Source organism: Corvus cornix, chromosome 12 (genome assembly GCF_000738735.6).
Source record: "Corvus cornix cornix isolate S_Up_H32 chromosome 12, ASM73873v5, whole genome shotgun sequence".
NCBI classification, from domain to species: Eukaryota; Metazoa; Chordata; class Aves; order Passeriformes; family Corvidae; genus Corvus; species Corvus cornix.
This window is the reverse complement of record NC_046342.1, coordinates 20,312,561-20,334,613: the sequence shown is the minus strand read 5'-3', so window position 1 is coordinate 20,334,613 and position 22,053 is coordinate 20,312,561. Positions and strand designations below refer to the sequence as shown.

Genomic DNA, 22,053 nt, shown 5'->3' with positions numbered 1-22,053 from the left:
TATGCTGTCCAGAGGAAAGAAAAATCATGGTTCTGTCCCACCTGGCATTGGAGGAGCCAGAGAGCCTGAAGTCAAAATGATCTGGACAAATTGGTGAGTTGGCTCCAAATCAACCACCTGGAATTAAATAAAGAGGAGGATGAATTACCAGCTTCAGGAAGGAGAAGGTAAACACATTACTGCAAATGGGAAGTAATTAGTGAGGCAGAAAAGTTTGTATAAATGTAGTTGGGCTTCATTTTCGTGGTGAAAGCTCACTGCTCTGGTTAATTATTTGGCCCCACAGAGGCATTCCTGAACCTGGACGGGGGATTTCATAGCAGGTACTCGGTGGGAGAGAAATGGGGGCTGTGTGGAATCACCCTCACCTATGTGGGCATTCCCAGACACACATCTCCTTATATACTTACACATATATACTGAATTATCCTGAGGACTGCAGCCTCCTTCATATCACTTGGCCAAGATTTTGTTGTGATGAGCAGCAAACTTGATTCACTTTCCTTTGTATACATATGCAAATAATTGTAATCAAAACAAGCAGACCTTTGTTCTGGCTCTTCTGTCTTTAGCTAACAAAATCTCAAATAGATCTTGTTCTTTCTATCTTTTTCAAATAGAAAAGTGCCTCACATCACTGGACAGAAGCATCAGTGTGTGTACAGGGGTTGCAGGCAGTGCTGTGCATGGGGTGCCTGGCATTACCCGGGTGATCCATACCTCTGACTATGGAAATGTTGAGTTAATATCCCAGATCCCAGCAGATGACACTCAACATGTCACTGGGGTGTGCAGGTCCCATAACACCTGTCACTGCTGCAGGTGTGAATCCCTGTGCCACAGGTACAGCCCCAGGGCTCCTGGGTCTCACCAGCTCTGCTTTGCTTTTCCTTCTAGATGGTGAGTGAGATTTCAGGGTACTGCAATGAACAGCTTGAAGTTACACACAAATGTAGTAATCCCCCCCAAAAGTAATAAAATTATTATGTAGTCTCCCAACAGCTTGAACATGAACCTTCTTTGTTAAAAACCTATGGACTATGGATACATATTTCAACTTTATTATACCAACTTGCTACTCCCAGGGTCTGTGCAGGCTCCATTGGTTTTATGGGCTTTGAGGCCACAATGGGATGAAGCAAGGAACATTTTAGCACAGTGTCCTTGGGAACCGTGTACAGACCTGGCTCCTTGGGGAGGTGCCTGGGGAGAGCCTCTGTCCCTCTTTGCTGGGACAGGATGTGCAGGGCAGTGTGGCCTGTGTACGATGGGCAGATGGAAGCAGGGGGAATTCCCTACAGAAACCAGCCATCTACCCTGTGAGGCTCTGCCCCAGCCTGAATGGGACTCTCTGGGCTATAGGATCAGCCTGGATTATTGGATCAGCAGGATCCATAGCCTGCTCTAGTTTAAATAGGTTTAAGCTTGTTGATTTGATCAGAGCACTGCTGCTGTATCCCAGGGCTCACCCCGGGGCAGGAGGTGGCATCCCAGTGTGCTCTGGGATGTGTCTTCAGAGGCTCTGGGGGTTTCATTTGGAGTGCCAGTGATAGAGGGTATGGAAAGTGTACTGGCTTAATGCCAGGAAATTCAGGCTCTTTTTCCAGGGTTTACCTCCCAAAGCTGGACAAGCCTGACTCAGGCTCTGGTGCTGGTGTGGCTGGAGGCCATGGGAGCAGAGGCTGATGGATTTCAGTGAGTTGGGGATTCAAAGGAAATGGTTTGAATCCCATGAACCTTTCAGGGACATGATGTCAAAGGTTCTCTAACACTGAGTAAGTTTAGTGTGTTCCCAGATAAACCAGGGGAAAGAGAAGAAATTATCTTGATATATGCATGAACTCATAGGAATTCTTTTTCTGCTGTGAATGCTTTACAGAACTCAAGACTGCAGCGTCCAAGCTGATCTCCCTTCTCCATTTGTCTGTGTACACAAGTCAGCTTCTCTGGCTCCCTTTCCCCTCCCAGTAATGTTCTGATGACTCAGTTTCCAAAGCCTTCCCCAGCCATGGCACAGCTCTGTGCAGAGCCCAGACAGCCAGCCTGTGTGCCGGGGCAGGAATTCTGGGACTCACCATGGGCTGCAGGTTTTTTTTCCAGTTTTTTTTATTGTGGTCAATCTCAGCACTAGGTTTTTGGTTGGTTTTTTTTGTTTTTCAGCTAACAAAAAGAAATACCATGGCCAGAGCATGGTGCAGGCAGGTGATGTGATGGATGACACAGCACTACCCAGGAATGTAACTGTTACCTGCATCTGGACATGCCGTCTGCACTGGCCTATTTAACCCCTGATCAGTGAACTCAGTAACACAATGAATTTTGAATATGGTTTTGGGACCAAATAATTCTGTGCGTTGCTATTATTTTCATGTTTTGTCTCCAAAGCCTTGTTTCCTTTGGTACAGAACATTTTACAGTATTGACTCTGTGTTTTTCTGGAAATCAGCACACCAACTGGTGAGCCATGGAGGAATTCGGTCTCAGACTTGAGAATTGACTCATGCACGTTAATAAAGACATGGAAAATTTGTAATTTACTGTGCCCTTAGTACATTCTCAAGACTGATTTAAAGCCCAGAGCATTCATCAGCTCTGTATTGAAGCACAAATATGCCTTTTCCAGGAAGGTGTGTCCCTGGCACTGCTTGTCTCTGTGGTTTTAGTAGACTTACTAAAGTTAGGCTTCCTGCAGGCTGAGTGCAAGAGGTGAGGACTAGGAAAAAATTCTAGGATAAAGAGAAATTCCCATGCAAGAGCAGCTGGTACCACATCCTGGCTCTCCAGCCTGCAGTGCCTGCTGTGGGCTGCAGCCATGCACGAGCTCATGGGCGGCTGCAGCTCCATCTGCAAAGCTGTGGCCTGGGCTTGATGTCGTGCCAGACCTCTTCTGTCCTGGGGACTATAAAGTTGGGATTCCAGATAGCTATTGGAAAAACAGCTATTTCAGCTCCAGCAGTAAACCCAAATGCAATTAAATTTAGCTTTATTTAGTGTTTGTGCTTTTGATTATCCCAAAGCATGTATTTTTAAAATAAAAATGTTTCCAGCTCTATGGCATCCCTGAATGTTTAAAGCTGGAAGAAGCAGGGGATGACTCAGAAAACGCTTTGATTCTCACAGGATTCTTTGCTTCGAAATCACATGTGTTTGGGTTTTAGTTGTGCGGCAGCTGCAGCTTTGCCTGAATAAGGACAGAGGAGCTGCGAGGGGCCACGAGCATCTCTGGCTGTTGGGGGGCAATGCCCGGCCCCGACAGGATCACTCAGGGAAGGGCACTGGGAGCTGAATGTTATCCTAAGCCCAATCCCCAAATTTCAGGCCCCAGGCATGTGATCCTCACTGCGCTGCTCCTATGCTCCAAGTCAAGGCAGAGCATGGCAGAGGCTGTGGCCCTGGGAGCGGTGTGGCATTGGCATGGGGACAAACGGCATCAATCCTGGGAGAGCTCTTCCCCAGCCACGCACCTGTGATTCCTTGCTGACAGCAAATGCACTTCACAGTTGCTCACCACTCCTGGAGGTGCTCACTGCCACGTGTAGGGGCTGCACAAGGGGCACGGGGCTCTTTCCTAGCAGTTCAGGTCTGTTCTGGAAGGGAGCTGGGCTCTGTGCAGTCCTGAGTGACACCTCATCCAAGGCCAGAGAGGAGCAGTGGCTGCTCTGCCCCTCCTCTGACGGTGTCTCATGGTGCTGCTGCCCCACCTGGGCCCCAAGGACATCCCTCAAGTCCCTGCAAGTTGCTCAAGGAGCTGTGCAGAAGCCAAGGGCAAACCTTTCCTTGCCTTCACTGGAGCCAGGATTTCACCCACAGTCACGTCCTCCCTCAGAGCTCTCCCAAAACCAGCAGAACAATACAAAAAAAGCATTGCACATGGTGAGCTGCGATCTGCAGCCATTCCCACAGCAGTTCTGTTGCCTGAAGGAGGAAGAACGTGAACCCTGGAGGGAAGAACTTGCCAAAGTATTTAATATTTCTACATCTTGCATGGAGCTAAAGCTTCCCAAAAATCTTTAAAAATAGCTGCAGGGATGTTTGTTCAGGGTCTAAGGCTGGGCTGAGGAGGATTTGAGATACGACTTGAAGTGGGGAGCAGAGGGTGGTGATGCTGGGGGGCTTCAGCACCACTGGACTGAGGGATGAACGGGGAGGGTTCCATGCTCTTCTGAACATCCCACCTGCACTTTCAGGTTCCACATCCCCTGTAGGGAGCCTGAAAATGGGGAGGACCCTTGAGCTGTGCTGATGAGCTGGTGACAAATGGTGTCACACATTCCTACCACTCCTTATTTCATAGAAATAATACTTTGAAATGTTCCCCTTGAAGGAAAAGGGAAGCTCTTAGTTGTGTGTGTTAGCTGCCAAGTGCCCAACGCCTGAGCCTGCTCCTTTGGACGAGGCCGGGCTGACAGCTACGGGGGACCCTTCCCTGGGCGTCCTGCGAAGGCAGCTCCGGCAGGGCAGGGCTGTGCTGGGGAGGTGAGCCCGGTGCGTGCTCCCGCCCTCCGTTGTGTGCCCAGAGACGCGATGCCGGGGGGCTTTGGTCTATCGGGTGCGCTGGCGGCCCCCGCCCACCCCCGCGGCCTCGCTCCGCCGCTCCCCCTCGCGGCACCGCTCTGGGAGCCGGGGCTGCCCGAGAGGAGAGGGGCTGCGGGGGAGCCGGTGCCGCCGGTCGGGTGCGGGAACGGCCGCGCTCCGGGGAGGGCGAGGGGAAGATGCTGAGGCGGGTCCGGGTGCGGGGCCAGCGGCCGCGGGCGGGCCCCGAGGGGCCGGTCCGGGACCCGCCTCTGCCCGCCGCCCCCGCCGCTCGCCCGGCCCCTGCGCCGGGGCTCGTCGCGGGGCAGCAGCCGGCGGAGACGCCGAGTGACCGGCGAGGGGACAGGGAGCAGCCGCGGGGAGCCGCCACCCGGGGCACGGGGACAGGGACCGGAGGGCAGAGAGGGCGGCACGGCGGGGACGGAAGCGCCGGGAGGGGACCGGCGGGGGACACAGCACGGGGGGACACGGAGAGCGGTGGAATATTGAGAATCGAGGAGACACGGAGAGAGAGCGGCGGGGACACCCGGCTACCGCACAGGAACGCATCGGTAGAGGCTCTGCCCGCTCTCTGCCCTCACCCTGCCCCAGGCTCGATGCGGGCCGGCGCTGGCCATGGAGAAGCTGTACCTGGCGGGGAGCAGTACCTGGACCATCAACAGCTCCCTGGGGAACGGCAGCCTCCGGCTGGGGAACCTGAGCGCCGGCAGGAACAGTACCGCCGACCCCCTGAAGAGGAACGAGGACATGGCCAAGGTGGAGGTGACAGTCCTGTGCCTCATCCTGTTCCTCGCTCTGACCGGCAACCTGTGCGTGCTACTGGCCATCCACACCACCCGCCACAAGCACTCCCGCATGTACTTCTTCATGAAGCACCTGAGCATCGCTGACCTGGTCGTGGCCATCTTCCAGGTGCTGCCCCAGCTCATTTGGGACATCACCTTCAGGTTCTATGGGCCAGATTTCCTCTGCCGCTTGATCAAGTACTTGCAGGTAGTGGGAATGTTCGCTTCCACCTACATGCTCCTGCTGATGTCCCTGGACCGGTGCTTGGCCATCTGTCAGCCACTGAGGTCCCTGCACAGGAGAGCTGACCGGGTCTCTGTCCTCCTCACCTGGCTGCTGTGCCTGCTGGTCAGCATCCCTCAGATCCACATATTTTCTCTAAGGGATGTGGGGAACGGGGTTTATGACTGTTGGGCAGATTTCATCCAGCCCTGGGGACCGAAAGCCTATGTTACCTGGATCACCCTCATGGTCTATATCATCCCTGTGTTGATGCTGAGCATCTGCTACGGCTTAATCAGCTTCAAAATCTGGCAGAACGTGAAGCTGAAGACGGCTCACGGGCCCAGCGTGGGTCTGGGCTCAGGCTCCCGCAGAGGGATGGTGTTTGCCAGGGTCAGCAGCACCAGGCTCATCTCTAAAGCCAAGATCCGGACAGTCAAAATGACCTTTATCATCGTGCTGGCGTTCATAGTGTGCTGGACTCCCTTCTTCTTCGTGCAGATGTGGTCAGTGTGGGACACCAACGCGCCGCAGGAAGGTACAGCCTCCCCTCCCTCGCCCTGGTGTGCTTGGACGGCTCCGCTCAGTGCCCCGGGGACACCCACGGCAGAAACTGCTCCGAGCTGGTTTTGGGCGGGTGGGAGGGAGATGGGAGAAAGTCCTGAACACGGATAAACCCCCCACAGGCAGCTGAGCCGCAGCTTTCCCAGGTCAACGCCTACCACAGTCCTGGCAAATTCAGGGCCACTGTGGCTCAGGGGCAGCTCACAGGGCACGGCTGCTCAGCCTGGCCACTCTGCCCTTCCCGAGCCCTATCCCAGCTACACAGCTGTGGAAAACCCCGTGTCCTGCAGCCCATATGCATCTGTTCCCATGGGCTGGACAGAGCCGGAGCCAGGCAGGTGTGCTTTGCCTCTCCTGCTTCTCTCTGCTCCATTTATTTCAGGAGAAGTGGAATATGGCTTGTGCTCCAGGGGTTTTCCACCTGATTTAGGCTGATCAAAACTTCTAGTTCCTAGATGGGCTCTGGGGTGAAGCAGCAGCCCTCACTCATGCTGTGTTTTAATCCTGCAGTCTTGAGAGCTGCCCCTCCCTTCCCAGCACCCAAACCTCTGCTGCTTTGCTGACCCTTGGTGGAGCGGGGGTAGACAGGATTTGTCTGTCCCAATCCTTCTGGCTGCATGGGGAACCTTTCTCTTTCTCACACGGTGCCATCGGCCTTGCAGCACTTTTCCCTTTTTCCTTTTTCCTTTTCCCTTTTTCCTTTTTCTTTTTTCTCCCCTCTTCACTTTAAGGTATCAGGGGGCTCTCCAGCCCTCCGAGCCGTTCCACACTCCTCACTCCTGTCCCCACCACGTTCCTGTCTCCGGGCAGCCCGTGGCTGCGGCACAGGGTGGGAGCTCTGCCAGGGCACTTGCTGGAGGCTTTCATGGCATGGGGAGGAAAAGCCAGGGGGTGGGTACAAGTGTTGGGAGACCCCAGCCCTTCTTCCCAGGCTCTCCTCCTCCTTGCTGGCTGCCCAGAGGCACGAGGGGGGAGCAGCACAGCCAGACTTCTCTGCAGAGGACACAGGCTTTGCTTGCAGCGTTCCCACAGCCTTGCCCTGATCCCGGACCCCTTCCCGTTACTGAGGCTTGGACACTGTGGCCAGGCAGCGTGGTGGGGTGCAGGAGAGGTGTACCCCGTGTTGGGAAGGGACTGTGGCTGTTCCTCACCTCACAGCTGTGTGGGCATAGCCACGGAAAGGGCAGAGGAGAGGGAGGGCAGGGGTCCCTGGGTGCCAGCAGCAATGGGGGCACGACTGCACCCCAATGAGCTGCACTGGGGGTGATCAGCAGATCCCAAAGGCAGGTGAGGGAGCAGTCACCTCCTTAGAAAGTGTGTTGCTTTCTCCACATAGGATGTCTTACAGAGTGTCCCTGGTGAGGGCAGGTCTCTCGGTACCTGACTGAGCCCTGCTGAAGTCTGAGGGGGCTGAACAGGGGCCCTGCCCCTGATCCCGTGTGCCACATCCCGGAGCGTGGCGAGCCGCAGAACTCGGGCATGAGCAGAGCGATGCACAGAGCTTGGTCTGTGCTGGGTGAAACCCTGACACCGCTCGGAGCTGGGCTCCCACCTCAGCAGGATGCGCTCGGCATGTGCAGAGTGAAAGATGAGGCTGTAAAGAGAACAAGGCAGCGCCCTCCTTCCCTCGCTAGCGAGGGGAGAACCAGGGAGGGCTCTCCCTGTTCCCACTGATCCACTTCATTTGCTCTCCTCGCTTCCATAGAACAAGGCCCATAAGCCGAGGCCAGGGCGGCGCAGAGGCTGCAGCCCTGCCCTGAGCAGAGCGGGGTGGGCAGCAGGACGGGGCCGGTCCCAGGCAGCTGCACGGCCCCACTCCCCCAGCCCCGCCAGCCCCTGCCCTGCAGCCCCTCCGTGTCCCTTCCCCGTGGCTGATGGGGCACATGAAGGTGCCTAAATGTGAGCTCCTCGCTCCTCGCAGCCCAGCTGCAGTGCCGGGCTCGTGGGGCAGCCCCGGAAGGGCAGGGCTGTCAGCCTGATGCTGCCTCCCCGGCCAGGCAGCAGAGATCCATCCCCCCCTAGGCGGCCACACACCCCAAAGCCTCTGTAAGGTGGGTCCGAGCTGCAGGTTATGATCCAGGTGCTGGTTTGAGCACCGGGGACCCTGCACTGCCCGCGGGTTGGAAAGAGGCTCCTGCTGCCCGCACTTCACAGGGAGCACATGCGGGGTTCCGAGCTCGGAGTCGGTCGGCTCAAGGCGCCTGTGAGGACACGAGCAGGGCTGTGAAGCACCATGATGTTATATCGGTCCCTTCACCTTGGGGCAGGAGCCCTGACACGTGGGCTGTGAGCGATGGCCCCAGTCAGTGTGTGAGAATGGGGGAGCCCCTCATCCCATCCCGCTCCTGTACTGGGTGTTTGCAGCAGAGCCCCCACAGCCCTGCTGGGGCACAGCCTCCACCCCTGCCCACCGCTCCGGACATCCCCAGGAGCGGGGAGTGCCGGGGGGAGGGGACATCCTTGAGGGACAGAGCTTGCTGGTTGCAGCACCCCTCGGGGGTCTCTGGTGTTCCAGCCAGGGAGGGGAGCAGCCCACCCTCCGGACCTGCCCTGCGGTAAGCTCCCTGAAATTCAATTTGCCTCCCGCAGAGAGGGAAGAGCTGAGTCAGCCCTGGCTGGATGTTTTTAAGTGGATAGAAACGCTGTGATGTATTTCAGGTCTTGTGCCTGGGATTTGTAACCATTCCCCATGGAATAATTTTTTAGCATATGCTTGAAATTAAAAGTAGTTGGAGCAGACATCACAAGAGCAGGAATTACGCATCCATTGGCTGAAGGTGAATTTGGAAGCTAACATTTATAGTCACACTTCTTCACTGGTTTAAAAACTGCCAGTGGATTTTTGCAGAGGCACGAAGGGACCAGAACAGCCAAACCAGCCATGTTCATCCTCGCTGCTGGCGCGTCCTCTGGCAGCAGAGGGGCTGAGGAGATGAGCTGGAACACAGGGAGCAGGATAAAGGCTCCATCTCCACCAGCAGCCACTTCATGGAGGGGATGTCCCCCCTTGTCTCGGTGCCACGGCAGATGCCCGTCCCACCATCCCGTTGTCACCAGAAGGCGCTGATCCAACCTCCCAGGTGGGACAGTGGGTACTTTCTGCTCTGGGGACAGAGAGCAGCAGCCAGAGACTCGATGTCTTGGCACCGCACTGCCACCATCCCCCCCAACACCGGGGGATGCCAGGCTCCCGGACTTCATTTGCGGTGTGGGAATGGCTGTTGTCTTTCCTGGCAGAGCGCTGTGTGGGAAAAATTAATTTGAGGGAAAGAAAAATGACTGGAGAAAGGTGCTGGGAGAGCATTGGGCTGCTGGGCTGGCAGTGGGGACAGCCCAGGAGCAGGGGACGCCCCGTGGCCTGGGGACTATGGCTGTCCCACAGCCCGAGGAGCTGGAAGCTGAGAGTCTGCCTCAAATCAACCACCGGTGTGGAAAAACGAGCCACCGACTCTGCTTGCTCCCAGTCCTGCTCTTTGCCACGGCAACTCCAAGGGCCGCGGTCCCTTTCCCGGGTTTGGGCACCTTAGACTAGGCTGACTGTGCAGGTGCTGCTGGGGGCAGCTCTGCCTCCTGGCCAGGCACTCCAGGGTAACGCCGGGCAGGCAGCAGGAGCAGGGAAATGCAGCTCATGCGGGGAAAAAACCTAAACCTAAGGTGCTGGAACGGAGGCTCGCCCCCCGCCCCGCAGCAGCTCTCATTGCCCATGGTGTTCCTGCGGGCGGGGGGCACATCCCTGGCGGGGAGGAGGTGCCGCGGTGCCGCCAGGGCTGGGGCTCTCGGCAGAGGCCACCGCGGCGTGGCCGTGCCCTGACACTGCCGTGCCTCTGTCTCGCAGCCTCCCCGTTCATCATTGCCATGCTCCTGGCCAGCCTCAACAGCTGCTGCAACCCCTGGATCTACATGCTCTACACCGGGCACCTCTTCCACGACCTCGTGCGCCGCTTCCTCTGCTGCTCCACGCGCTACCTGAAGTCGCGGCCAGCGTGTGACCTGGGCAAGAAGAGCAACTCCTCCTCCTTCGTCCTCAGCTGCAGGAGCACGAGCCAGAGGAGCTTCATGCAGCCGTCCACGACGTGAGGCCATCACCAGCCAGGACGTTGTGCCTCTGCTGTGCTGCCTCCAGTGCTTCCCTGTGGCAAGCTGTGCCCGGACAAGGAGGGGGTCTATAAATAGGTGTATATATGCCTGTCAGCATGTACAGAGGGCCTTATTTAACTGAGACGGGAGTGGGGCAGGAATTCTGTGTCCAAGTTTCAGGCTGGGATTAGACACCAGGAACTCGCTCCTGAGCCCCAAACGCTAACATCAGTGGCTTAGGGATGCCACCAGGAGGGACAGGTCTTGTCCCGAGCGACCGGGTGCTGCTGGGGCAGGTGTGACGCACCACATGGGATGGAAGGGGCTGCTGCAGCACAGGGTGATGAGTGTCATCCCCGGCACAGCGCTGGGCACTGTCCCACCTGCACCTGCAGCACGGTCCTGCAGGATGCCGGCTCCTGGCACCGCGCTCTCAGCACAGGCGCTCTCGCTTCACTTGCAGCCATTGGGGCAGAGGCAGCCCCATCCCCGCAGCCCCGCAGCCCCGCAGCCCCGCAGCCCCGCAGCCCCGCAGCCCTGCACCGTGCCAGCCCTGCACCGTGCCAGCCCTGCTCCCCCTGCCTAGGCTCAGAGAAGGGCATCCTGGCGGGCAACAGGGACCAGCCTTGCAGGGCACAGCGCTGTCGCCCCAGTGTCCCCACCCCAGCTCTGGACCTCATCCCCAGCGAGGCCGTGCAGACGGTCGGCAGGAGCCTGGAGCGGGCACGGCTGGGGCCGGGATCCGGGCAGGAACGCCCTGGCCGAGCGTGCTCAGCAGCTTCCACACGGGCGGGTGTGCGGGATCCGGGCTGGGCTCCGTGGGCTCTGACAGGGACAGTCCCGTCACGTCCCCGACACCAGGCCTGGCTCTGGGGTCGGCGCAGATCCCGTGAAGGCTCCCGTGAAGGTTCCAGTGCCTTTCGCTTGCTCTCTAGCGCACAGGGCATGCTCACGGCATGGATTTTAATTGCTGACAAAACCTGTAAATAAAGTTTTCTGACTGTGTCTGGTGGAAGGTGGGAGGGAGGCGTGGGTGGAGCGCTGGGCTGAGCGAACGAAGGGGGCCGGTGGGCAGCAGGGCTGGAGCACCGCACACACCCAGCTGCGCTCACCGCGGTGCCGCTGCCGGTGCAGCGCTGCCCAGCGCTGGGATCCGCACCCGGCGGCACAGAGCTGCCTGTGACATGGGCACTGGAGGGGGCACAGCTGGGGCTTTCATACGGTGATGTAATTTGGCCTTTCATGTTGGGAATGAACATGAAAAATACATTTAAATGTGTCCTTTATTTTTTCACTGTCACCAGCAGGTCTATTTGCACCTTTCCTACCCTGACCTTCCTTTGATTTTTTTTTTTTGTGGGAGCTCCAAGTGAGCTCTCAGCACATTTGCTGACTGGTTGAAATCCTCAGGACACTATAGAGCATCTTCCTCCCACGTTCACCTCCTTCTCCTTGAGGGTCACTCACTCCCGCACAAAACGAGGAAGGAGGGGTCTCCTTTTCTCGAGAGTCTGAGGGCCTGGTGCATCCTCCACCTGCCGGGGAGGAGAGAACATGGCAGTAGATGTTACTGGGACGGATGCCTGGAGAAGAGAGGGAGCTTTGGGAGACACGGGGAATTGCCCTCCAGCCCTGGCTGCAGTTTCTGGTGGTGGTCTGGGGCTCAGGCAGGGCCATGCCCCATGCCTGGAGGTGCTGCAGCCAAGTGGTGCCACGGCTGAGCTCCTGCACTGTTCCCAGGCTGCGGCAGAGCAGGGACAGGGAGAGCAGGAGTGTCCCAGGGGAATGCATTGCCAAAAGGCTTTTCAGGAGGGTCAAAAGTGAAACAGAGGTGCTGACAGGTGTGCCCCAAGTATTGGGAGCCCAGAGAGCAATGTGGTGGGGACATCAGCATTTCAGGGTTTTTTGGGTTCAGGCAGTGAACTACTAGAACAACAACAACAAAAAAATTAGAAGTAGTAATAAGCCCATTATACAATTGATTTTAATTATTTTTATTCCCACAAAAAATGCTCATGGTGAAGTGTTTTTTGAGACTTTTTTCCCCCTATAAATACCTAAATATATTTTTCTTTTTAATCACTCCATCCTTCTTGGGCCCTGATGTTGCAGGAGCTTGGGTACCACATTGCTATGGAGTAACAGCAGTATGCAATCCCAAGCCCTTGGAAGAGCTCCAGTAGAAAACCTGGCTCCCTCTTGTCCTTGGCATGGCACTAGAGGAACCTTTGGCTCCAAGTCTTTGCTGGAAGCCAAGGGAAAGGCACACATGGACACAATTGAGAACAGCCTCTGAACAACGAGACCTCCTGGACCCTGGCTCAGCAAAGCACTTAAGGCTGGAGCCAAAAGAGTATTCAAGGGCCTCAAAGTGGAAGTGCAGCTCCGTGGAAGAGGGACCGGCAAATTAATTGACAGGACAGGGGCGGAAATAGCTCTGAATCGGCCCTCTCGCCCCTCACTCCTCTTTCCCTGGAGCCAGAGCAGCAGGGTCCCGGCAGAGGCTTCTTCCTCTGCTCTCCCCACCCATCAGGGCGACCCCGGGATGCTGAGGGAGGGCCTGGCTGGGTGTGAGTCCCCCCTGCCGGGCAGAGCCCGAGGGTCGGTGCGGTCCTGCCCCTCCCGCAGCCTCCTCGCTCCATCCCAGGACGCAGTGGAGGGACAGCGCTGCCCGTGTGGGATGCACACGCTGCTGTGGCTGGAGCAAACTCGGCAGCGACTGAGCAATTGTGTAGTGAGGATTGTCCGTGCAGAACGAACCCAAGCTTTGCTTAGAGCCCAGCTCAAGCGAGGTTCCCCAGGCTCTGTGTCCCCCCTGCCCTCCTGCAGCCCCAGCGCTCAGGGCCATGCACAGGGCTGGGTCCCACCCGCGCTGTCCTGCCCCGTGTCCTGCCCATGGCACTGAGCGATGCTCCACAATTAAGTGCATAACTGAGCATCAAAGTGCCACGAGCGGGTTTGCAGCTGGCGGTGGCCCAGGATCAGCTCACACTCTCAGAGCAGACACAACACGTCATGCATGGCCTGGTCTGGCTCTCACAGCTTGGCTGAAATGCAAGTACACATGAAAAAATTTGGTTTAGCTATTCTATCCCTAAAAGTTTTGTGCAGCAGTTTAATGCAGAAGCTCCCACAACAGCAGTTGTTTGCCACAAATAACAACTCCTGTGAGGGAGTTTCTGTCAGTGCCTTCCCAGCCTGAAGGGATGGAGGAACAGGCAGGGTTTAGTTGGTGGCCAGCAGCAGCTCTGCAGCCTCACTGCTTGCCCTGCACCTGCAGGCTGTGGCCGAGGGCTGTGGTCCAGGAGGTGCTGCCGTCTCTCCCACAGGAAATCCCAGGGGTCCTGGAGGGCAGAGGGTCTGTCTGGGCTGCTCCCTGAGCCATGATGGGCTTCTGGCTTTGGGATGGAGTAAGGAGCAGCCTCGGGGCCTGCCTCCATCTGCAGAGAGCATCCCTGAGAGCCAGCTCTGCTGTGGGGTCCTGCTGTGATGCCCAGTTCCCTTATCAGGGGTGTCCATGTGCAGGTCCCTCACCAGGCAGGGGTGTCCGTGTGTGCAGTGTCCACCTGCCCGAGGGCAGGGAGCCTGCATAGAGGGGGTTGTGCAAGGGCTGCTGGGGCAGCTGTCAGGACCTAAATCTCCTTCCGGAGAGCAACTCGGATGTTGCTGCAGATCTTGGAGAGTGCCTCAAAGAGGGGGTCACAGAAGGTGTGGATGCAGAGGGAGTAGATCCGGCTGACACACTGGATCTCTATCAGGTAGCTCTTGATGCAGGGCACCACTGCCCAGATGTGGCAGAAGGAGATGAGGGCAAAGAGGAAGCCCCAGACGACGGCCAGGGGGATGCCCAGGACGGCAGAGAGCAGCCGGTAGCACCAGTACTTGCTGACGGTGAAGGTGGTGTAGCTGGTTTTCCAGACGCCGTCGAAGCTGTATGTTCCCACAGGCTCAGCTATCACATCCTCAAAATCCACCTGGGAGGAGAGCAGATGGACATAGGGGAGGTTGGGGGTCAGCAAAGGCCCCAATGCAAGGAGGAGGGGCTGCACAAGGTGGGAGCAGATGCCAAACGGACGGGGCTGGGGAGAGTGGGGACTGTGCTGGGGGTGGATCCATGGATCCTTGCACCCCCAGCAGGGACAAGCCCCTGCGGAGATGGGAGATCCTCAGGGCTCCCAGCACTGCCTGGCCACAGCCTGTGGGCAGCACAGTGGTTGGCTCAACCCACAGCTGAGACTCCAGCACCGGGGGGTCACAGTGCCAACCCCATCCCCTGATCTGGGGTGAGGTGTGAGGGCCAGGCGGGAGCCCTTGGAACAGGAGCTGTGCGTGGGAGTGTTGGCTGCAGAGGCGGCCAGAGCCCATTCCTGCTCTTTTTTAGCATTCAGGGACGTGGCTGCCCACTCAGTGGGAAGGTGTTTGTGCTAATAAAGATCCAGCAGCCCTCTGGATTTATGGATTATTTATTTATACCCGTAGAATGAGGTGCTCAGTGCTGTCTGTCCATGTTCCTCCTGGGAAAGGGAGCTGGGGCTCAGCCCTGCCTATGCTGTTTGTGCAGGCACAGGGGGTGTCTCTGAGTGGCACACACTCCCCAAAACTCCATGCAGAGATCCCCTTGGGTGTAACTCACTTCTAGGGAATAGATAAGCTGAGCTATTTGCCTTAAAATCCAGCCTGGCCTCCCCTTGGGCAGCTGATGTGTCTGTACATTCATGTTAAATTACAATATCCATTCTGCTTTTGGAAGCACTTGGCTCACAAAATCACCCTGTGTCATCTTTAATTTCCTGGAGTGAGCAGGAGGTGCTGGGAGAAGCATTGACATGAGTGAGGAGCCAGCAGCCCTGAGAGCTGGTCCTGAGGTTCCATCAGCAGCCCCTGGAAAGTCCAGGTGTGCTGGGGACTAGCCCAGGTTACTGCCCAACTGCCTGATGAGCTCATCAGGGATCAATTAATGCAGGGAGCAGCAGGATATAAAAGCAGAGGCTCTGCCTCTTTGCTTGTTTTGCTGCCATCACAGTGGGAGTGGATCTGGAGGAGCAGTGGAGCTTTAGACTCAGACTGATTCTGGCTCCTGGGCAATGCCTGGAGAGGCTCAGGGACCAGCATGTGCAGGTACTGCTCCTTTATAGAATCGTGGGACCATTTAGGTTGGAAAAGCTCTCTTAAGGTCACCCAGTGCAGCTGTGCACTGCTCTGTTGCTGTGTTTGGAGGAGGTTTGTGAAGCTCTGCAAAGCCTCTGTGGCCAGTGCCACCCCTGCAACTTGATCCCAAGTTCTGGCTGTTGCTTTGTGATGCTCAGGATGTTTATCCGTGGCCAGGTGAGCCCTTCATCAAATACAGCACTGTTGTTCCCTGCTCCCCTGCTGGCTGGCTCTCTGCTCCCCGTGTTCCAGAGCACTCCTGGATGCCCCGGGGTTTTGGAGCGTGCCTCTGGCTGTCCCTGGGAGGAGGAGGGGGAGCTGTGCTCTGTCCCGGGGCTGGCTCTGCCCTCCGGCCCCAGCTCGATCGGCTGGGCTATTTTAGGGTGGAGGAATGCTGAGGAGCCCGAGCTCTGAAGCCTTCCAGTGCTGGTGGAGCAGCAGCGTGGCCGTGGGAGTGGGGAGCTTGGAAGGTCTCTTCAGGCTTTGGCGACTCTGGAGTGGGAAAAGGCAGGGAGGGGCTGGTGGGAGGCCTGTGGGTGGCTAGGACAGCACTGGCATTGTCCTCCAGGAGTAGCTGGTGGCATTCCCAAGCTGGGGAGCAGGTGTGTGCCCCAAAGCGCTGCCTGGCCCTGGGGTGAGTGGGCTGAGGGCTCTCCTGGTCCCTGCTGCCATGGCAGAGGGCTGCTCCCCTGGCCTGGCACCTGTCCAAGCCTCAGGCCAAGGCTGTGGGATGCACTGGCAGGGAGTGGCACAGATGCTGGACATGGTGCTGGGAATGTGCTTGGGATGCCGAGGTGTTGGGCAGACAGGTCTCACTGTGCCAGAAAGGAGCCCAGCGATACTGTCACAGCTCAGCCAAGGGAGTTTAATTTGGCCATTTGGTTGTAGCTGTAATGATGTTTTAATGCCCAAATCCAAGTGCTGCCAAGGTCACGGCCCTTTGCAGAGCCTGTGTGAGCAGTGCTGTGCACGCTGTCCCTTCTGGTGTGACAAACACAGTTTTAGCAAAACCCTTCCACCTCCTGTGGTTCCCCTTTGGGCTGGAATTACCTCTGGCTAACAGAGACAAATTTTGTTTGCAATTCTAAGGGAGCCTAGAGGAAGCCCCGGAGTTAGAATGGGAATTCCTCTTGGTCAGAAACAGGGAGGGAGCTGGGAGCTCCTGCACCTCTGGGCTGCCCTGGGGGAACAGTCTTCCACAAATATGACAATGTACATCAAACAATCCGGTAGGGAGGCTGTTGTGTCTTGAAGGCCAGCAGCCTTTCCCCAATATCCCTTTAAATCAGTGATATTTAATCTCTGTGTTATTTTTGGCTGCCCACTTGCTGGTACAAAGGAAGGCATCTCCATAAATTTTCAAGCCGTTATGAAACTGGAGAGCCCATTCAAGGAATGGGAAATATGGCATTAACTGGAGCCAGGCATGCCACCCCACCAGTGTCTGGGTGCCCAGCCAGCAGGGCTGTCACCTCCCCACAGCCCTGGAGACGGCACCTCTTGGGGCACATGGACAAAGATCAACAGCACCGGCTGAGTCGAGCCAAACACAGACCAAGGTCTGACACCAAATCCTGGTTCCAGTGGCACTTCTACAGCGCAGTGTGGGACAGCCCTACCTTCACGACGTCCTCGTTGATGTGCTTGGGGTCTCTGTTGACCAGGTCGATCTCCTTGGTGTGCTGGTCCTTGATGATGATCCTCTCCTCCAGCTCGCTGTGCTCCTCTGCCATGGCTGCTCTGCCGGCCCCGGAGTGGAGCGGGGACTGTGGCTGTGCTGGGGGGACCCGGGGAGGGCAAGGGGGAGGCACTGGCCCCGCCTGCAGCAGCTGCCCTGCTCTCCTGGCACTGCTCCAGGCTAAAATTAATGTCCTGACTGCCGAGGCCACCCTGAAGTGTCCCTTAAAGGGGCTTTTCTGGGGCCAGCCCCTGTGCTGTCACCTCAGGGGCATGGCATGTGTGTGGGTGGCTGGTGGCCTTTGAGCCAGGGCAGGGGTGGCATGGGGTGGGTGTGCAGTCCCCCCACCCCAGTTGTGCTGGGGGGATTTTACCCTTGTGTGGGGGAAACAATGCCCAAATTGGGGCAAAATTCCTCAAAAGCCTGAAAGAAATTGATGTTTATGAATCTGAGTGATTAGGGAGACAGGAACCATGTCTATAAATATCACCCAGAGAATCCACATTGTCCTGGGATGGCCAGCGCTCCTCAGGGTCCCTTCAGAGCCCAGGAGAAGGCTTGTGGTGCCAGCCTGGATTCCTTAGGTTCCAGCTTTTTCATCCACAGAAACTTGAGGAAATCCAAGACCAACCCACAGAACCAGAGTGGCTGGAATTTCTCTTCCAGGGATACTTAGTACATTAATGAAGATTTATTTAACTTAGGCTGTATTTTGCTAATCCTCCTCAATGTCTCCTGTGAGCTCTTGGCTTTCATGATCTGAAGATTTGTTCAAAAGTAAAGGTTTTGTGAAAAAAGCACTTCAAAAAATAGGGGTAGAGAGAGAAGGCTATGTGTCCCCCCCAGGATGGGTGGAGAGGGAGGGATGGGCAGCTCCCTGAGCAGGCTGGAGGTGCCCACACAAGTGCTGAACGTGGAAGGGCCACCGTGGAGCCCATGAGCACGGCTGGCATGGCAGGGGAGGTATTTTAAGGCAAAAGGCTCTGCTGCCTTCCAAAAACATCAGTGCCTGGACAGTGCTGCTTTTATCAAACCCTCGTGGCTCCGTGCCTGGAGCTTTCAGCCCTTGGGGCTGATAGAATACAGAGCAGAAATGGGATTGAGTTCCTTCATTGGGCTGAGGTGTTGCAGGTCTCGGACATGTTCACGTTTCCTGAAAACTTGTGATGGCAAAGGTCTGGCTGAGCCTGACTGTGGGTCTAAGGCTGCCAGCCTCCTCCAACTCCTTTTTTTCACTATTTTTTCTGGAGTCAGGTTGGTGCCTCAGTCTGGAGACTTTTTTGTTTTTTCCTCGGGATTTCAGCTCCGGTGGAAGCTGATGTGGTGATGCCCTGGGTGTGACACATCCACGGCTGAAACTGAAGTGAATGCAGCTTGTCAGAGACCTCCTTGACTCCCTCTACAGGGAGAGAAAGGGCAGCGCTGGGGTGTGAAAGTCTGTGAACCCGCAGGATCCTGCAAAGGCATGCGGGGCACCTGTGGAGAGGGGACAAACTCTGGAAAGGGTCATGAGCGTGGGGCTGTGAGTGTAAATCTGGCAGGTTGTTCTGGAGAGGAGTGCCCATCAATGCCCCTCTTCTGGGCAAAAGGACACTGGAAAACTCTTTGATGGCACCCATTCCACATCCCTGCATCTCCCTCTGCTACTCCACAGAAGCTGGAAGGTCCCTAACACAGCACAGACTGGTGTTGGAGGTAAAACCCTTCCACACCCCAAGATTTTGGGCAGCAGCTCCAAGGCCAGACCTGCTTGGTCACAGCTGGATCCTCTAGCAGAGCTCTGTAGCCCTGCTGCTCAGTGGCTGAGCACGAATTGTGCAGGGTGTTTTAGCAAAATCAGCTGTTTCCCGGCGTCGGGGCCGAGGAGCCGGCTCTGGTGTGAGCTCAGAGCTGCGGCTGCCCTGGCCGGGAGCCAGCCCCCAATTTAGGAGGCGCAGCTGCTCTGCGGGGCTGTCCCTGCCCGCTGGGGACTGCGGCCTCGGGCATTTGCTCCCCGATTCTCCTGGGCCGCTCCCACCTGGATGCTCTGCCGGGGCCGCGGGTGCCGGTGCCCTGCGCTCCCCAGGGCCGGGGCTCTCCCCGGCTGCCCCGGGCCGGGCGGAGGGCGGCGGAGGGGTGTCGGGGCACTCACTCCTGCCCCTCCTCCGTGAGGCATTTCTGGGGGCATGAGTCACTCCCTGTCTTTAGGCCGGGCCGGGCTGCTCCGTGCTGTCCCCAGCGGGCAGGCGGCTCCGGCGGGCCGGGCGTGGGAGGAGGGGAATGCGCACCCGCGCAGGGCAGCGTGCAGGTAGCCGATGTCTCCAGCAGCAAGGAGAGGGAGGGGGATATTCTGTTGCACTGTAGGTGCTATAAATAAATGTATTTCCGAGTACTTTCAGGCTGTGAATGGGACACCGTGTAAAAGTGGAGTCACATACACAACGGAGGCAGGAGCAGGGGACACCTGCTCAGTGCTGCTCCCGTCCCCCCCATGTGCTCTGCTGGACAGATCTGCCCCAAAAGGGATGCCATGGAAGGTTTTTTTCACTGAAATCCAAACCTTTCATTGTGAGAACATTTGTTAAGACACCGGGTGACACATTTCCCTCTGCAGAAACAAGCAGTCACCATTGCCCCTGCCCTGACCAGCCTTGTACATGCTCTCAGCGGGAGCATTGCTTTTGGGAACAGACTGTCAAGACCTGAGCAGGTTGTAGGACTCGGACTGTGGACCTGGAAGCCTTCTAGAAGTCAGATAAATAACCTGCTGCTTGGACCCAGTCAGCAAAATGTATTTATTTCTCTTGAGCAGAGAAGAATAAAGCAGAAATAAAGCTCACACAGATCAAAGCTACTGTGAAAATGAACAGACCAGAATTGCAGTGAAGGAATAGCAAAGAAGGAGAAATTGGGAGTGTTTCTATGGAGTCCTGGGAGAGGACAGCCAGGTGAAGCGATGCTGGTGAATTAGGTCTCAGGCCAAAGCAGGAGCAATGGCTCTGTGCATAAATCCTGACCTCGGGGGATTTAATCCTTCACTCAGTTCAGCTTTTCTGAAGGGGCAGCAAATGAGGGAGTGTTCCAGGTGAGTGCCATGTGCTGCTGGATGGGAGTGAGGGTGAGGGAGCAGCTCTACCTGCAGTGCTGGGAGCAGAGCTCTCCTTTCATCTTTTATTTTAAAACAGCGCAAATCTGCCTTCCTGCCTTCTTTGCATGAGCATCTTTCAGCTCCTGCGATAACCTGCTATAGGCTAAAGCCTGGTTTTAATGATCTGTTACCTCTTGCTGCAGTGGTGTGGGGTGGTCCTGCCTGGGGTTCCTTGGGTATCTCCCTGTGCAGTCAGAGGCTGCAGCCTGCCCTCAGTGCCAGGAGAACCCACGGCTGGCCTTGGTGGTGCTGGGGAGCAATTGCTGCTGTTTTGGGTACAAATCTGCCATCCTGGCCAATGGATCTGCAACCGAGTGCCTGTGTCCTGCGCTGGCTTTAGAGAGCCTTGGCACGAAGGTGGGTGGTGACATCGTGTCATGGGAGGTTTGTGCTGGGCAGCACCTCCAGTTCTGTGGCTTTTGCTGAGGGGTTTGCTCAGAAATAATTTATTATTGCAGCAAACAAGTTGGATCAAATGCAGGGGAGGAGCAAAAGCCCCAGGTGAGGGTGTTTAATGCAATTTTGCTGGTGAACTTGAGAACACCTGAGGATTGTGTGCTTCCAAGTGACTGGGATGGATCTTCTTCATCTCCCTCAAATTCCCCCTCTCTGTTCCTGTTCTCCCACCTCTCTCACAGGGATTTCAGGCCATGACTCCCCTCAATCCTAGCCAGCACTTTGCCCTTTTCCTGCCTGGTTCTGCTCTCTGTTAGCATCACAGAGGACTCCAGTCTTACTGGAGCTGTTTGTGTCAGAGCCCTTGGGTGAAAGTCCTGCCTTGGGCATTGGTGTCCTGGCTCCTGCATGGGGCTCTTATGCTTCAGTGACCCCTCAGTCCTCCAGGACCAACGACAGAGGATGCTCAGGGCAGGGATGTGCTGGTGTTACCTCTGCAGAGGCAGCGGAAATTGTGGCTGGCAAATACAAGTTTGAGCAGAAGCTCTGTCATGTTTAATATCAATTAAAATTAAATTTCAGAGAGGAAGTACAGAAGAACAGTAATTTATCATTCAAGTTGTTGTCTTAGTTTGTTTCTATACCAGGAGTCTTGCCCTTTAAAAGAGAGAGAAAGTCTATGAATATCAGATTCATGTCCCTGTGATACACAACCACCAATCCCTCTGCATCCTGGTCTCTGCTGTAAGTGCTGGGAGAGGAGCTGGGGGTCCTGGTGGGATGCTGTGGGTGCTCTGCTGGGGGCTGGTGGGTGCTGCCTCTCTGCAGTCATGAGCCCAAGGGGGGCAAGTGTGGGGCCACATGGAGCAGTCTGGGCTGTCCTTGTGGAAATACTTCTTTATTTGTTCTTTACAAGTTCTTTCCTTTTTAACGAGTTCTTCATTTGCCATGGAGCCCCTCAGTGTAGATCAGGCTGGGAGAGCTCAGCTGTGAGACCACGTGAGGCTGCATTTCATCCCATGGACTGCGATCAACAGTTCTTCCTTTTCCTTAATTTGAGCTATGAGCTTCTTTTTGCTCTGGACATCTTTCTTCTGAGTCATAGGGATGCCAGGGGTGCATCAGCTGCTGTCAGCACCCTTGGGTCTGGACTGTGGGTCCCTCAGGGTGAGCTGGGAGGAGATGAAACCCCATTAAGACACCCAAGTGCTGTTTAATGACTCCAGTGCTCTGGGTGTCTCAGGCCTCATCTGCCACTGCTTCTCCTGTTATGCAGCCCATCAGGCACTGGTTGAGCCCATTCCCTCTCCAGCAGGTCCTTACAGCTGTGGACAAAGCTGGGTTTCAGACGTTGAACCAGAGACTGTCCCTGCTGGGTATGGGGGATGGAGGAGTGTTGGTGCTGGAGGAGCACCCTGGCTGGTGGTGCTGAGGCTGAGCAGGGCTGGAGGTGTGTCCAGCAGTGGGGTCTCACCAGCCCCAGCCAAGCCAGGGGCTTCAGAGCGCTGCTGTGGATAGTGCC

The 22,053-nt window shown here is 56.4% G+C and overlaps 2 protein-coding genes across 2 annotated transcripts; one reads left to right on the top strand and one right to left on the bottom strand.

Annotated features, from left to right (window-relative positions):
• Nucleotides 1–4,872: 4,872 nt before the first annotated feature.
• OXTR (oxytocin receptor) lies at nt 4,873–11,451 on the top strand. Its single transcript, XM_039559258.1, has 2 exons — nt 4,873–6,079; nt 9,941–11,451. The coding sequence occupies exons 1-2, from the start codon at nt 5,149–5,151 to the stop codon at nt 10,180–10,182; spliced, it is 1,173 nt and encodes a 390-aa protein (XP_039415192.1). The 5' UTR covers nt 4,873–5,148; the 3' UTR covers nt 10,183–11,451.
• Nucleotides 11,452–12,155: 704 nt separating this feature from the next.
• CAV3 (caveolin 3) lies at nt 12,156–17,105 on the bottom strand. Its single transcript, XM_010390278.4, has 2 exons — nt 16,950–17,105; nt 12,156–14,156 (listed from the first exon to the last, which is right to left on the bottom strand). Exons 1-2 carry the CDS (start codon nt 17,061–17,063, stop codon nt 13,815–13,817), a joined length of 456 nt encoding a protein of 151 aa, XP_010388580.1. The 5' UTR covers nt 17,064–17,105; the 3' UTR covers nt 12,156–13,814.
• Nucleotides 17,106–22,053: the final 4,948 nt, after the last annotated feature.